The 18,308-nt window shown below is 40.3% G+C and overlaps 1 protein-coding gene across 3 annotated transcripts in view; it reads right to left on the bottom strand.

The window, feature by feature from the left end:
• The window catches only part of inpp4b (inositol polyphosphate-4-phosphatase type II B), a 195,220-nt gene that overhangs the window by 143,591 nt on the left and 33,321 nt on the right, over positions 1-18,308 (bottom strand). For all 3 annotated transcript variants that reach the window (XM_084715166.1, XM_084715167.1, XM_084715168.1), the window contains one exon: positions 12,978-13,094. In XM_084715166.1, coding sequence (XP_084571292.1) covers positions 12,978-13,094 — 117 coding nt within the window. The remainder of the gene's footprint in view (positions 1-12,977; positions 13,095-18,308) is intronic.

Here is an 18,308-nt window from a genome sequence, read left to right as displayed (position 1 = left end):
AAGAAATGGTACTTCTAACATTTATGATTTATATGATTTATTTAGTTTTTTATATATCCATTCCCTACTCCCTTCCTGTTGTTATGGGTTGTAGGAGGGGACTGGATGGCGCTGTTGTTGTTTGTAATGTCTTGTATTGCAAAATCTAAAAACTATTTTTACAAAAAATATTAATTTAATTTGTTCTATTTGTCTTGTTCTCTTTCATATCTCCATATTTTCCTGCAACTTTTATATTTATTCCTCAGTACACGTGAATATTGACAGGGTGTTTGTTTTATCATGCTTTTATGTGTATGATAAAATGGCTTTCTATTCTCTATATAATTACATGTTATTTTTGTTGCATTTGATGTGTTTGAGTGCCTACATAAGTAACACAGAGCATGTACAATGATTTCCCAAAATGTTTCTAAATTGCCTGTAAATGCAGTGTTATTTCTACAGAGTTACAAAATGCAACACTGTAAACATTAATGAAAAAACATTTAATTCATCAGCACTGAACCGTCTCCACTAAGGCTTCCTTGTAATACTTGTGTATACATAAATAGACTGTTTACTGGTGTACTTCACTTGTGTTAACTTGTGGCTTTGCCCTGGAAAGAAAGGGCGTCTCCTCATGGCACCAGCAGCAGACATCCGCTCAGCAGTTTTTATAAGTAATTACCCTCTCTGCTTAGATTTAGTTGGTTGCTTTTAATGAGCGTGCACTATTCCAACAACTATTTTCACGAATGACTGCGTACACCCTCGCAACAAAACCTAGAGTGCACTTAATTTCCAACAATTGTAAATATTCATTGGCACAATGAGTCACTTTATTGAAGTGCATGTCAACACAGTGGGGGGAGACAATGTGGGAAAACAAAGTAATTAACTGGTGCCTTCCTAAATACAGTAAACAGGAGTTTGAAGTATTGTCATCCCATGAAAATGATATTACAGCGAGAAAGCACTTCAGAGCTCAGCTCAGGCTTTGGAAACAAAAACACATCGCTCCAGTGTGACATGTTACACTCCTAACAGCCTGTCCATGGGGCTTTTCAGACACCATGAGAGACATATGTAGTGTTAACCTGACACGGTAGAGCGAGCGCTCAGTTGTCAATAAAAATGCTTTAGAGTGTTTAAACTATTTTATTCTCTAGGGTCGGGGACCATTTACCCCCCCCCCCCCCCCCCCCAATTGTCAGCTGTCTGGCTCCAACATTTTTTACAAGTGTGCTAAAGTTAACAGGATTTTCTTTTTAATAGGAAAAGGCAGTTCTTTTAAAGCTTTGAAGGCAATCTTGCGCTATCAGTACAGAACGTCACGTTGAAGAAGCACTTTAATTCATTACTATGTCAAATGTATCGCTGTTCTGAAAGGCAAATCCCATTCGAGTTTTGGAGGCCTGCCATAAAGTATATATTCTGAATCCATAATATTAAAAGCTGCCACAGGTTCCTTAATGATGAGCTTGATTTGCAGGCTGTTTTCACAAACAAGAAAGATTTTACCCCTTATTATCCATGCATTTTACATGCAACTGGCATCTACAACAGTACTTTCAAGCTGCTTCGATATAGCTGAAGCACTTAAGGCGAAAGTCTCATCCACAGGTGTTTTATTTCTGCCAAAGTGAACGTTTCACCAATTATCATACAAGGCAAAACAGGTTGCTCTCTCCTTTCTCGCCTGATGTTTTATCCTCTCACTTTTGCTTGTAATGGGGCATGAAACGGTGAGGCCACTGGCGACAGTAAAACGAGCAGTGTTAAAAACAAAATCGGAGGCTCAGTAACGAAGTGAATAATTAGCAAGACTGTCAAAGCGAAGAAATTCCAACTTGGTAAAATGAGCTGAAATCAAGGAGAATTTATGAAAGAGGATTTCCGAAGACACTCTGCGATGCCTGATGGCTACAGGGCAGATAAAAGAGAGGCAATTCCCGGATTTGGAGAGGCAACTAGAGGTTCACAGAAGTGTAATTGTGCAATCCATCAAATGCACTCTTTGTTGCCTGCCTGGGTAGAATGTGAAGTTAAATGCACATAAATGAGGATAATTTATGGCCATTTGGAATGTGGAGAACCTGAGAGTGGCAAAAGTGGAACTTATGTGTCCAGTATATCACATCGTAATCACTGAGACTGCAGCACTTTTCCCTGGTGAAAGTGAGGGTCTTACTACACATCATAGCTGTATGCTGAAAGCCAAGAATTTCTCACACACACACCCACAACTGATGCCTGTAGCCGCCCCTCAAGTTCCCACTGTTATGATTTGCTCCCATTCGTGTGGCTGACTTGCCAACAGTTGTGATTGACAATTGTCAGACCTGTCACCATCCATGGAACTCAGTCTTCTCTGCTCTGATTGGCAGAAGTCACCTCTCTGATAACTTTCCACAAATTAATTCATGAGTGTTTGATTGACTTAAAGGTCAGACAGTTCAACCAACCTGCCGATGAAAGCCAAAGTAGAATTTGTTTGTTTGTGCACACTAACATCTATAACCTTTGACTCACTCATTAGGATTGTTGCATATCCCCTCCATGTCTCAGCCAGGCAGGACATATATTATATTCCCCCTATAGGGTTAGTCTAAAGGAGGAAGCTGGTTTAATTCCTGAACCCAGCAGGCTAAAACTGCTGGAGAGGTTAAAGAGCAGTGCTTATCCACTGTCATTTTCACAACTGTGGTACTCCAGGTCAAGACCCTCAACCCCAACTGTACCAATGGAGCTTCTCATTGGCCAGCAGATTAGGCTATTTGATGGCTGCAATTAAGGAGGTAGAGTGAGTAGACTGCAATTAAACAAAGGTTTGATGATTTGACCCCCTTTAACAAGACAGTCCAGATGATTGTCAGTGATTGGGTGAATGAGAGGTACTGAAAAGCACTTTGACCATTAATACACCTACTGCAATGTCACTACAACTGCCAGATGCAACCAGTGACGATTTGCAACGTTCTACCAACATCAACATGACCCCCCACAAATGTTGTCTGGAGCTAAATCAAGATTTCAAACTGAAGCAGTTGTTGATCACTTGCAGCCCCTAGCAGATGGTTAAAGAGAGTGAGAAGTCAGCTGTTAATGGTAATATAAAACAGAGCAGTCAGAAAATAGAATTACAGCCTCCACCAACCAGTAAAGTTGCAGTTCACATCCATGTCTGTCAAGACTCATGTAATGTATGTAGTGAAGACTTTGAAGGAATTTAATATGGGACTTACCACTATACTGACATGTAACTTTGAAGGAATTTAATAAAAGGCATTAATTAAGGCAAAGTGGAAGTGACTTTACATGTAGGATTTCAGTGAATAATTCTCAGTGACACATATGCTGTCTTCACTTAGAGACTACTTTTACAGAGGAGTACGGACGACTGATAGAGAGCTGAACATTATGGCCAGAATTGTGTTTAGTGAGGTCACTGTGACCTTTGACCACCAAAGTCTAATCAGTTTATCTTCCTAGTCTGAAGAAATCCCTCAAGGCATTATTGAGATATTGAATTCACAAGGATGGAAAGGCCTGAAAACATTGCACATATAACCTTACAATATCATTGTTCATTTAAATTGGCTATTAGCTACTATCAGTCGCACTGTATGTATCTTCACTTGCAGGTTTATCCAAGTTGGTATTAGGGGAACATTCATCGTTACAATGCCTCACAGTGAAAAATCACCTCTTATGGCATATATTTGGCCCATCTCTGTGATGGAGACTTCCACTGTCCCCCTCCTCCCATTGGAGTCAGTTGATTGTCTTGCTAGTGCTCCATTTTTCTTTCTTTTTTTAAAGCCATTTTGATATCAAACCTCTTTATATAAGTGATAGTGGAACCATCAGGTGACACAGCATTAACAGCACTCATTATTGTTTCCTTTTCCTTGACTTAAGCAGGTCTCTCCACTGCTAAAGCCGTACTTTTTACTCTTTGATACCATTTTCATGAATGAACCCTTCCTGACATATGGGGCAGGATGCACTGCTCTTATAAATAATAGTAATTATTAATATTATTGGGGCATTAGTTATGCAAATGGATAGTTCTCATTAGTGTGTACTCAAATACACACAGGTGGATCATTTACATAGTTATATAAACTTGGGAGTGTTCGGTCAATCTGTTGTTGCATGTTCATACAACCTCTCTGCACAAAAAAAGTCAGAGAAAGTTAATATGAGAATATGAAAATGTTCTTTGCATGAGGCCCAATATGCAGGTGGTAAACATTAGTGGGACAAGAGATAATAGAAACACCAAGATTACAGTCACATTATCCTAGAAGAGACTCTGAAAATAACTGCATTTTGCAGAAAAAGCCCTGAAAACACCTATTTTAATAAAGCAGGACACAGTGTTGTGCATCGATTGTCTTTGAGACAGTTTAATATATTGTGTTGATATAACACTAATTGGACCAGAGAGTATGCATCCATTACAGCAGTAGGTCTGATACTAACAGGACCATTAAACTATCTCACATTTTCTGCCTGGCAAGACTGCCAGTGAGCAAGAAAGCAGGAGAGGTCACTAGATTGACTAATTTTAGTATTGCCGACTTGAACAGCAGTACTTTTCAGCACTTGTGACATTGGCTGACATTGCAACAATGATGGTGAGGGAAGCAAAGTGGCCATCAGACAAGAGACAGTCCTTATCTGAGGACTGTTACTCTCGTAGGTTATCACCGCTCAGCTGTCCACCCAATCACTACCAAGACCTTTCTTGGATATCTCTAAGATTGGTTCTTGTAAAAGTGTGTTTCTGTGTTTCTGTGTGTGTGTGTGTGTGTGTGTGTGTGTGTGTGTGTGTGTGCGCGTGTGTACTGTAGCCCTCTCTCACTGTCTGCTCAGTCCTCCTGTCTGCCTCCATTTCTCTCCCCCCTCTCTCTTTCTGGCAGTAAACTCATGCACTTACAGAAAATTCCCACCACATTGACACTCATCCAGCTAAAAGCAAGTGGCTGTGCCAAAAATACGTCAAGTCACCGCCTTTTACACATCATGATTATTGACAGGGCAGGATTAACTGAGGCTGGGATTCTCCATACTTCAGCAGTTCATAATTGGAGCGACAATTCACCATGGAACAGTGGCTGCTCAAACTGCCTCCTGAGATGTGGCTAATATCTGCCACTCAAACTGTTCAAATCAGGTAGAATAAGCAGAATAAAAGAATTTGCAACGATCACAGCAATCCAAAACTGTATATGGTATGCAGTGACTGAAAGCTAACACAACTGTGTACTGGGTAATGCCAAATCAGTTTATATCTGTGAACGAGTTATTTTGACATTTAAATGTATGTGGAATTTGAACATTTTGTCATTTTAATCAAAGCTAAATAATACACAGACCTACAAGACAACACTGCTGAAAAACAATGAGTTATATTTTGCCAGAGTCTGTCTAACAAATCAATGTTTTGCTAGTGAATATTTTACAAGCTTAGCAGTCTCAGAACAAAGTAACAAAACACCCACTTACAGTACATCAGATTCATAAAGTATGAAATCTGACTGCAGTTTCTAATGTTTGGTATTAGTAAAGATAAATATTACAAATTAATGTTAATTATTAAGCTTAAGCTAGGAAAGCATTTTACAAATGGTAGCTGATGTAGATATTTCAGTTACAGCTATAAGTTTGGTCAGTTACCAGGGTGCGTGGCCATTTTGGAGGAACTGAGATGTGAACTACAGACTGGATTACATACTTATATTCAATTCAAGTCAGCTTGAATGTGTATAAACCACAGAAAAGTTTAGGAAAATGTGTGGAAGATGCTAAACAGAAAAAGGCTTGGAATGGCTGCAATATTTTGAGAACCTGGTTAATAGGTGGCGAAGATCCGTGCAAGCTGGTTCCTTCAACAATTCTGCCCTCTATTTCCTATTCTGACATTTTTTTTGACTTTTTTTCACTAAACCCAGACACAGGTGAAGATGTGAAATGTTACAAAGGTCTGATGGTGTGGAGATGGTGAGGGAGACAGTATCAGGTCATCAGTGACTAGTGCTGTGAAAGCCTAGATGGGTGATCAACTGATCTTTGCATTTCGCACATTTAATTCAATATCTAAGACTTAAAGGATTTTGAGTGTGACTTTTTGGATTAAAATGCTGATCTGTCTCAAACATATTAAGAATTCAAATGTCACTCTTCAACTAATTTATTAATTCATATATTGATTTATTATTATTAAGTCATGATGAGAACAATGAGTTTTTTATTCTTACGAGTTTATTTTTTGGTTGAGGAAAACTGACCATTCTGAGTGGCAACTGCTGCTTATGTTAACTTAATACATGAGAAGCCATGTACGTGACTCATGAGCTTTTGGAAAATGTCCACAAGAGGAAGGCACTAATGAACTGTCCATGTGAACACAGTAAATGCTTCCCCTTTTGAGGGAGAACAAATGGACTGTAAGCAACACGCAGACTACATGAATTATTTTTCTGTTTCAAAATCATATTCAAACTGATAGGAAAAGTTCAAGCAGGGGACAAAATCCAACAATGCCTCATCCTAGCCATGCTCTGGGACTCCTCTCATACAGCCTCTATCCAATTTTCTGATGTGTGTGTGTGTGTGTGTGTGTGTGTGTGTGTGTGTGTGTGTGTGTGTGTGTGTGTGTGTGTGTGTGTGTGTGTGTGTGTGTGTGTGTGTCTTACAGTCCGGCAGTTTGAGATGGAACTTTGATCAGCTCTTCCTCCATTGCCCTCTGAATCAAAGATATCTTGCTTTATCCCTTTAGTGCAGGTGGTGTGTGTGAGTGTGAGTGTGAGTGTGTGAGTGTGTATGTGTGCGTTCATCAGGCTGCTTGTGGCAGCCAGAGGAAGAAATGGCCATTATAGCAACACCGTAAAAACCCTTCTGCTTGTGTTTTATTTGATTGAATACATTTTATGGTGGCTTTATGGAAATGACCGGACATGCCCCATTTTCCTGTTTTACTCAGATGAGGTCTTTTGTTTGTCACACTACAGTGCACATCACAGAAACCAATCAAAATTCCTCACCACGGCCAGTAATAGGAATGCAAACTGAAAACTGCATTACACGTTCATTCCAGATTGCAGGGAGCAAAGGCAGGATAAATGAGGCTGTGATTAGAGAGAAGAGCTCTTCCAGAGGCAGCTGTCCTATCCCTTTATACCACAAGAACACTCAGTAATAGGTTTGCACTGACAACAAACCACAGGTCTATCATTAGCAGGGTGTCTTCAAGCCTCTTCACAGAGGTAAGTGAGCACAAGCCTGATGCACCCAACACACATAAATAATCTTACTTGCCTCTTTCGTATGCTTTTAAGTCAAGGCCACTATTTATCTCACCTCTCTCTGATGAGCCTTGCTCTGATTTCTGATGAACTCTGAAGAAAATGACTGGCTACTGAGATTTAATCCAAGGGCTCTAAATTGTTCATTTAACCAAATCTTCCTCTCCAGCCTTTTGTTTTTACCTTCAGCTTGTATTCAAAATGCAATTATCATTTTGTGCTTTCTATCATGACTGCGATATGGTTTTCTCTCATTTAAAGAATGTTTGAGACAAGATGCAGCAAATTAGTTCTACTCTGAATTGTCTTTGTTTAAGTAATTGTGCTCAAAGATTTGGCTGAGCCTATGACAAAATTGCTTTAAATGAAGTGATCTCTGTGAAGTGTACCTCTTTTCAGCCAGAGTGAATATTTCTTGATTCAGTGATCAGGATGCGAGCTGAAAGGGAATTTATTGCCCCTGGGAGCCATTCAAAGTGCAGTTGCAGGTAAGACATCAGTGACAAAGTAAGGCTAGCCTGTCATCCTTTGACAACTAGGGCTTGAGGGCTTGATCACTTACACCTGAGCGATATCTAACCCTGTCGTACCTTCTCACACCTCCACTCCCTCACTTATCGTTCTCTCAGCCTTGTGCGTGTTCTCAAATATTCATGACCATGCAGCCAGTGTCATCTTAGAATATCTAAATGGGAAGCCCAAGGCAGAGGGAAATCATCCTACTATGAAATTCTCTGGTCCTCTACGAATGTTAAAGCAGTCATCTATAAACTTCGCTCCATCAGTTCCCTCCTCTTCGCTGTTACAATTTCCTCCCTTTTTAAAAAACTCCTGTGGTGAATAGACGACGTGGCAATTCGGACAAAATGGCAGATTTTTTTAAATACATATTGAGTGCTTACCATGTGTACTATCTGCTTTCCATTGCAGTGAATCATCTCATGGCACAACATCTGCTACCAGTGCTTAAAGTGATATGTAAAACTTTTGACAGCTGATTTGCAAAACACACACACACACACACACACACACACACACACACACACACACACACACACACACACACACACACACACAAACACAGTAAATAGCACCCATGCTCACTCTCTCTGAAAAAAAGCAACATTAAATGACTGAGCCTTGGCTGAGTGATTCCCGATCTGCCACTTAAGCGGCTGGGGGCTGACGCATTGTGCCAGCTCATGTTCAGGGTCATGCCTGTGTCACTTAAAGACTCTCTAATGAGACCCAGACAAGCACACTGTGCCCAGCCAAGCGGAGCCGAAAAATCTAAAAGCCAACCACAGCATGAGAGCATTGGTGCCTGGGTTAGAAAAGAGGAAATAAAGACCCTCAAGTATTGCAAGGCCGCTATGTGAGGTCCACTAGGAGTAAGGGAGAGGGGATTTTGTGAAATGGCTATAAAGAACTTGACCCATAACATTTCTTGAAATGGACTCACAAAGTTGTGATGCAGCTTATCATTCAAAACTTTGTTCCTTTGAAGGTGGTGGTCAGTGTGGAGATGAGTGTGGAGGGCTCAACAGGACACGTCCTGTAAAGATGTTGGTTCACCCTTAAGCTCTTAAAGCCGGGCTTGACTGAAATGCTGTGTTGCGTATCAGTGATATTCTTGACAGACTGACAGGAGCTACTGAGAAATATCACTCACAGAGACAGAGTGAGGGACAGCTTGAGAGACATTCAAAATCCCAAATTCCAAGGCAGTTAATAAAATAAAATATTTTATCCAGTGCCTGTGTATCACAGTACTGTATAGCCATTTTTACAAACTTGAATTTAGGTGGTGAATATTTTACTTTATGTTTCAGTTAATATTAAGCTGTCATAACAATGACATCTCAGAATATGTCAACTTTGCATTAAAAATGACACAATTCACCAAATGACACTTAATGACAACAGTCATGCATTCATACATTTTTATGCATGTACATGACAGGTGTCATGAAATAGCTATGACAGTGCCATGTCAGTCTTATGCACGCCCAATCATATAGTATTACCAAATATCTTTGTATCCAGGCATTCACATGCACAAGATTGACATGGCACTGTAATGAACATGAAGGGGTCTTTTTGAATGTTTATGATTGCTGACATTGAGTGCTATTCAATCAGTTATGTCATTTTAATGAAAAGCTGACATTGTTTGAGATATCTTTGTTATGACAACTTTAGGGTAACTGCATAAATGACCTCAGTACTGTACTGACATCAAACTGCCCTTAAAAGATTTAATGACACCTTTATGACGAGTCCAAATGGTATCACTTTAGTCAAGGGAATTATTCACAACATGAGACTGTGGTCTGGTGAGACCAAATGTCAAAACCAATGACATATGACGGCATAATGTAATGTTAAAACATAAAGCTTAACAGTTTCTTTAAGTTTGATCATGTCAAGGTGTCATAACAAAGACACCGCTGTCTTGATTAATGTCAAGTTACCATCTCAAGCATGTCAACTTTGCAATACAAGTTATATAACTGATAGAATGACACCTAATGACAACAGTCACAAACATTCACTCAGATTCATGACAGGTGTCATGACATGGCTATGACGGTATAATGTCAGTCTTGTGCACACCCTTTCAAATGAAGTGTTACCAAATATCTTTGTATCCAGGCATTAGCTTGCCTGGCCTCGTGTTCAGTTCAGTATAATCTCTGGTGGCAGCACACTGCACAACACAACAAATACTCCTAGGAAAGAGCCGTGCAATGAATGGAGAGTTTATACAGTGTTAAGCTCACATGGGTGTTGTTCAACATGAATATTCAACACACACCTTAGAATAAACCATTGTGTTCCCATTTCAAGCTAATTTCATCTGGGATTATGTTCCAAGGCGGAATTCAAAAAGGTAAATGACGATAAGCTACAGAAACAAGTATGTTGTTTCATAAAAATATATGCAGTGTGCTACATGATATAACTCAAATTTAAGTTAAAGAAATGTTATCTACAGATTTTATGTTTCAAGATCTAATTTTTCTAGTGTTGCACAAGAAAGAATATGAGTTTAAAAGAATTTATGAATTATTTCAACATGTAAAATTTGTTATAACTAAGTTAATGACAACAGCAAACTCAGTGAACATGCTTAGAACCTTTTTTTTCCCTCAAGTTTGGCAACCAAAGGTATCCTGGCACAGAGCAGCACAATCTGGAAAAGAAGCTGGAGCAGGATGAATACATTACTAGCTGGAAGAATACATTATCTGCAGGTGGAGTTTGTATTAGCCTCAAATCAGCTTCCCTCTTTCCCTTTGCACCTCCAGGAGACGGCATTCTCCTCAGAGAAGTGGGCCTGGACTCCTGTCTCCTGGTAACAGAGTCCAATGGCACAAATATGCAGTACATCATCCCAAATACAACGAAACAGCACACCAAATATGCATACAAGTCCGGATGATGTCCCTGCTTCAGCTGAAGTTATGCCTTTGGAGACAGAAATTCTTGTGCAAGCAAAAACAATGCACTGACAGAACCTGTGTGGGCAACTACATAACCTATAGGACAAGAACATGTGGTTGCATTTAAGATGGTCTATTGCTTATGTGGAATTAAAAGCTTATACTGAGTAAGTCAGATAGGCATGTTTAGTGCATATTCTGTAGGAAAAGCAAAAGTCCATCTGTTTGTGTGACTGCATGAACTGACAGCTCCCCATAATACTCCCATTTGACGTGAATGAATATATTACTTCTATTATCCAGAGGAAATGGTATTTGGAGTTGCTTCAAGGAAAAATGACCCAAGATGTTTGATGGAGCTCAGGACGCATCCTGAGGATGTTTCCTGAATGATTTCACTCTATGACAAGGAATATGCAGAGTAGTGAACCAGGCCGCTGCTCAGAAAAACATATTAAAGCAATGAATGAAGGCAGCCACATTGTTTGACCTGTGCACCACTATCGCCACCAATGCACTCAAATAAATGCCCCCTCCATTCATTATTATAATTACATTAAATTTGCGCTTAGATGTGCACTTAAAAGGATAGTTTGGATTATTTTTATTTGAAGTGGGGTTGTATGACGTACTTATCCATAGTCACTATATTACCTACAGCCCATGCTGCCTTACCTTGCTGTCAGACAGCCCTTTCTGGCGTGAAACCATTATTAAATATGCCAAATATTACTCTCTCTCTCTCTCTGCACGACCACTGCCTTGATCACTTAGTTAGTGATGATGATGATGACAATGACAATGATGAAGACAATGATGATGATGATGATGATGATGATGATGACAATGACAATGATGAAGACGATGAAGATGATGATGATGATGATGATGATGATGATGATGATGATGATGATGATGATAACTAACTGATCAAGGCAGCATTAAACCAGCAACCCCCATGTTCTGCAAAGTAAAATGACTGTTTTTGACAATGGACCCTGGTTGTTTTGGAGAGAGTGATATTTGGCTTATATGACGTTGGTCTACTGATGGAGGAGACTGCCTGACGGCAAGGTAATGCAGCAAAAATATGCTATATATATTGTACACTTCAACTGATATGGATTAATTGGGTTGGCCTTTTTTAGGTGGCTAAAGTATTTTTTTTCTGCAGATCCTGTCCACAGCAGCACATTGCTTAGCTTCAGTGACGGTCCTCCTACTAATTCTCCAAACAGGGGGCGTCGACCGTCATCTACTGTAGGTAATAGACTGTCTGTGGATAAGTATCTCATAAAAGCCCACTTCAAATAATCTCAACAGGTGGGAAAAACAACATAAGGTTTCAGGCCAAAACAAGCCACAAATTGCAAAACCCACACACCATTGTGCAAGAAGATGTTTTAAGCAACAGAATTGTTTAAAAATCCCACTGAAAGTGCACAAAAACTGACTTACGCAAAACAAAATGACATTGCAACCGTGTTTGTGCTACTGCTGTGCTACTGCTGGCTTTGTGCCAGTATAATATCAGAGGCCTTTATGTGATAACATTTACAGATATTAACCACTGCTTTAATGGAGTCCTACTCATCATAAAGCTCATGAGTGTTTCAGAGTAAGTTATGCCAAATTATGATTTTGCCACCCAGGGTTGAGTGGGGTGTTTGATTAAGATCATGCATACACCCACACTGAGGAGTCTGTTATGCAGTCTGTTTAAAAAGACTGAATCAGAAGGCCCGGCCCATTCAGGATTCTGTGTCTGGCTCTCTTTCCCATTCCCACTGATGTGCCGGCTGGTTTTCCCAGGGGATCGATGCCAAAGACCGAGCTGCCATGCTCAGATGCTCATCGAAGGCTGCGCACCCTTTTCCTTCAAAACTCAAGGCAAAGGTCTTGGTCTGAGACTGACTAAAATGAATCATTACTAAGACAGCGCCATAATTCACTGCCTGCTATAAATCAGAACACAACTCTTTGCACCTCCGAATCTGTAGGATAAATTTAAACATAATGAGATTCTGCTGCAGATTTCTCACACCTTTTCATGTTCATCCCCTGTAAAGTTTAAAGCTTAGTGCTGCACACCCAACATTTGAAAGATGACTGCTTCATGACTGGCTTTGAACATCTCATCATTATCTCCCTTTCTCTCTCACAGACATTGGATTTCTAGCATGCAAACATGCAACCATGCAACCAACACACAGAAACACAGCAATTGTTTACTCACTGATTCCTGGCTCTTATCCTTTGCATCATACACAGTCAGCTTGACTAGTGTCTCTGGGCTAGCAGGATACTCTGAAGGGAAGGTCACCCCCGTCAGAAACAGCGGGTCTTTGTTCGCCTGTCAGAGAGAGGGACAACACAGAAACAGGGTGAGATACTGTGTCTGTTTGTGTGTGTGTCTGTGAGTGTGTTTGTGTGTGTGTATAAGTGACAGTGTGCACCCTCATGCACATCCGTACTGCAACACACATGTTCATAAAAGAGCAGGAAGCCAAAGGGAGGAGAGGAGGGAGGGAGACCTGGGTGGGTAAATGAGCCAACAGCTGGGCTCAGTCTGTCCTCCACCTCCCGGCGTTTCTCCCCACTCCTCTCACCTCCCCTGCTGCCTCTCCTGGGCTCAAAAAAGGAGTAGATAGAGCTCTCCCTGGTGGGTCTACCTAGAGCTCTGGCATAACTACAGTCTTCTGACTGAGACTGCAGGCCAGGAGCAACAAATGTTGACAGGTAAGTTGGCACAGTGGCATGGTGGCAAAGGGATTAAACTAGTGCTCACAGCAGCCAGTGTTCAAACATACCAGAGGGCTGTATTGCATTCACTAATATTCACTCACAACTTTCCTGAAATCACAAAACCCAGTCATCATTATTAACGCCAACGCTTTTTGAACTGCAGGGCTATTTTTTTACCATGGCCTGCAGAGACCTTGCTTTCATTTCACTGTAAAAATGTCCTCCTTAACACAGGTGTTACTGCTGTTTACTTTAGATTTAAAACCCTCTGTAAGACCTCTGCAGTGCCAATAGAGTGAGGACATGTAACGCCACTTGTTTCTTCTGTATAGTGTTACCTGTTGGGAGGAATTTTCTGAAGAGATCAACATGAAATAAGGCAGGGTCATCTGTTGGTATATAAAATGTCTCCAGCACCAGAAATATACCTTATTTCAACAATGCTCAATATATTCTTGTTGTAAGAAATAGGGCTGTGATGATAACCACATTATTGCAATGTCAAGGTCGTGTGATCCTACTGCAGGTTTGAGCTCACTGCTGTCATCAGCTTTATTTTGAAGGGTCAATCTCATGTTTAGATCAGTGCATTGATCCATTTATACACCGAAGGATCAGTGCTGTCACACACAAGTCAGAAACACAGCCTCTAATTGGTCAACAGACTCAACCCAAGGCATCTTAAGAGTGCCAGGGGCATGCTAACAAAATGCTAACAACAACAAGTGTTGAAAGATGGATAATTAACTACAGAAGACATGCAGTGTTGTATTTATCATTATCATTTATTTTACTATGTCTCCAAAAAGACGCTGCAGTTCAAGATCTATTACAAAGCTTCTAAATGGAAAACAGTCACATCAAGCCGATGTTGTACGGCACTAGGTATGATGCTAGTGTTAGCATTAGCTTCACATTAGCCTTTCCTGTGCAGCTTAACCTGGCTAACCCTGTCACTTTCTCAGCAATTTAGAAATAACAGACAAGACTTTTACTTAGTGTTGAGAACCTGGAGCGTTTTTCTCTGCATCACTTGCACTTCACACAAACATTACACACTGCCCTACTCCTTAAAGGAGCTACGCCGTGCTTACGGCAGCATGGTTCAATAAAGTCCAATAAAATGGAATTATTAAAGTCAGTCACAGTTAACTGCCATCCAGTGGTAATATATTGCTTCATCACTGCAGTCAGAAAAAAATCCATATCACAGCACCAGTAAGGAACTTGTGTCAGTTGTAGTTGAAACAATGTTAATTTTACAGGAGCCAAATGAAACAGCATCAACTGAAGATTTGAAAAGATCTGTTATGATTTTTAGTGTAGTTGACCGCATATGTTGTGGCATCCTGAGAGATTCAGCAGGCTTGAGTGCATACCAGCCCAAATATGGCCTCGAGTCATTTCCAACCCAGGAACGTCTCTTTCACAATCATCCTTTTCTTTAAATTCATTACTGTATGGGTAAAATGCCCCCAAAGTTCCCTTAAGTTGGGTTGTAACAATATCAGAATCTAAAAATTATAATACTGGTATAAAAATTATATTCAGTACCATGACAAAAAGGAAAAGTAGTCCTTAGCAAACAAAATAAGATAAACCAACTTTCAGGAAAACAAAGACTGAACTGAACTGAGGACTTAGGACTTAATATTAGACTATTGTATTATATTATAAATGAATATAATGTATTATTAAGTCTTAGAATTTTCAGAATTGTATGGTTTTAAACAATGTGGTATTGGTGAGGTATTGAAGTACTGATACTTTTGACAACCTTAAGTATGACAGAAATAGTGAAATGCGTTTTCTGCATTTGACCAAGCCAAAGTATTAGGAGCAATGGGCAGCCACTGCACCTTGTTCAAGGTGTCCTAACTTAGATGTTTCTGTGAATTGAAAATGTTTCAGTGAATTTTATTGCATGAGGAGCAAAGGGGCTTTCCTGGGGAATTGTTTAGCAGTTTGGTTTTGTCTATTTGAACCATTTCAAAGCACTTCGTGTTTACACTTGGGACTTCCTCTTCCTCTGCCCCACACTGATGGGCGTCTATAGAAGGCAATCCCTCGGGACCATGTGGGGACAAGCTTGGGAGTGGTAATGAGACTGACACAGACAGACTGGCAGACATGTATGACTGCATGGTCACACCCTTGAGTTAAAAAAAACATCAGCTAAGAAATTGTGGCGATGGCAACTAACTTTCTAATATTGATATATACAGTATATTGCAGGCACATGCAAAATCACAGGTGAAATATTCAGCAAAACTTTATTTATGCATGAGCCTGATGATACCAACATAACCATGACATGTCATCTGTCATGAGCATGAATAAGTCTTCATGTTTATTACTGTTGTCATTAAGTGTCACTGGGTGTAATTTTTAATGAACAGTTGACATTGATGACAACTTGACATTAATGAGGACAAACTTGAGCTATCTGTCCATCTGGTAACTCTGTAAGCCATCTTACTCATTGTCAAACTGGCCTTATAACATTTAATGACATCTTTATGACGAGTCCAAAGCGCATCACCGTAGCTGAAAATATACAGGGCACAATTATAATACTCTGATATCAGCCACTGTCAAAACCAACCACATAAGACAGTTTAAATCATGTTAAAGAAACTATTTAGCTTCATGTTTTAAGTTTGATAATGTAAAAAAAAAATTAAAGACATTGGCTGGATTAATACCAAGCGGTCATAACAAAGACATTTTTACATTGGTTAATGTTACGTTGTTATAACAAAGACATATCAAATAATGTCAACCTTACATTAAAAAATTACATTATTGACCAAATGACACTTGATGACTTCATGAACATGACAGGTGTCATGATATGAGTTTGATGGTGTAATGGCAGTCTTATGCATACCCCTTCAAATAAAGTCTTACTAAATATTCTAACTGGTGTATTTGCGTGCATTTTGTTAGATAAAACCCTTCACATGTGCAAAACAAAATTTTCTCATTACTCATTTTATTACTTAATTGTTAGTTCTAAGCTAGATGTACTTAGTATCATGAATATAGATGGTGGGTGTTGGAGGATTGGAAGTGAAAGCATGAAGCGCCCTAAAAACAGAATTGTACACACACGCGCACACACAAAGACAGAATTATGTGTTCAACTGCGCACACACGGAGGGAACACGCAGACCCACCTCCTCACCACACCACTAACACCACTGATCCGTCAGAAATCTTCCATGCGCTGACGGAGGGGAAATAAAACAAGTCTATCGCTTCTTGTTTCAGCCTCTGTAGACATGGTAATACCAGTCTTGATGCCCGGTGCCGTTTTGCCGCCCAGCCATGAAGCTTTGTGGTTTGTGTACACTAACATCCTAAACACACTGCCTGATTCAGCACAGCGGGCGCAGACACTGAGGAACCAGAGCTCAGTGCAAATCTGGGTATATATCAGTACTGTACACGGACAAAAACACAGACAGAGCCATTATACTCAGAATCTGCAGGTACACACACGCTCACACACATAACCCCTCACACCTCCCTCACTGGCACACTGAATAGGCCTCATTCAGACTTACCAGCATGCTTGGCAGCCTCAACCGTGGCTGAATCTTCTTAGTGCTACTGATGGGCTGAGATGAGCTAAAGTGGTAAGCCTGTCTCCATTTACATAGAAAAGTAAGCCAGTCTGTCGTACAAGTGGTCAACATATGCTATGGGAGACAGCTGCCCCTCTCTTGTCTTTTTGTCCGTTTGGGTTGCAAACCTCGGTGGAATGGCCAATTTAGGCCATTAGAGGGTGTGTGTGTGTGTGTGTGTGTTTGTGTGATTGTGTTGGGTTGGGGGGTTAGGGGGTGGGGTATGAGTATTCTGTCTTCAGTTTCCCTACACCGGAGGTGTCTCTCCCTCTCTTGACCACTCATAATTACACACACACACACACACACATACACAAACACAGATTAGACTTTTTGGACTTGTTCCAAGCAGGGGGTTCTTCGCTTGACTAGCATGACATCAAAGGCAGTTTTATCCCCTGGCTTTGCGTGACGTCAAATCCCCTGGAGAAGCACCACTCCTGGACCCACTGCCCATGTTTAAGGAGCGGGATTTTCCTACAAGATCCTAGATAGCATTTTTCTATAGCCAGCATCAAATACAATATGTCGAAGATGTTTTCTATTGCACTTTAAAGAGATTTAGAGGGCTTTAGATTTTCTACTTAAGTTGTCACTGGTCCTTTCTGTTTTACCAACAGTAGATTAAGACACAGTGCCCACACTGAGACATACACTCAGTCTGTGGAGATAAAAAAAAGGGTCTGCCTTTTGTGGAAATATGGCACTGTGTCCCAATTCCATACTATACTGTGTATAAATAACACTGAGTATAACTGTGTTAACAGATCATGATTTGGGAAATTAGTATACAAAGAATTAATGTTTTTGACAAATGACAAACAGTCCAATCAGGGCCTCAAGCCCATCCAGTTGTCAAAACAGTAGTCCAATTTCTCATTGCCATACATTAAAGAGGTTGTATGGATTATCTGAAGTGGGGCTGTATGAGGACTTTATCCAGAATCAGTGTATTACCTGCAGTGGATGCTGGTCTGCATGTCCCCCGTTTGGCAAGGAGCAGGAATCCCGGTTTAGGAAGCTAAGCTTTTTTAAGTGTCCCTTTATGATTTATTTAGAATATTATCACCACTTTACCGTGCTGCCAGACAGCCTTTTCCAACAGGAAACCGCCGTTATATAAGCCAAATATTGCTCTCCACAAACCAACATGACTCCATGGGTGAAATCAGTTTTGAACACTCAAAAAACAG

This window comes from Lutjanus erythropterus, chromosome 3, assembly GCF_056507025.1.
Source record: "Lutjanus erythropterus isolate fLutEry1 chromosome 3, fLutEry1.hap2, whole genome shotgun sequence".
Lineage (NCBI taxonomy): Eukaryota > Metazoa > Chordata > Actinopteri > Lutjaniformes > Lutjanidae > Lutjanus > Lutjanus erythropterus.
The sequence above is the reverse complement of the archived record's forward strand: the minus strand, read 5'-3'. Positions and strand labels throughout refer to the sequence as shown.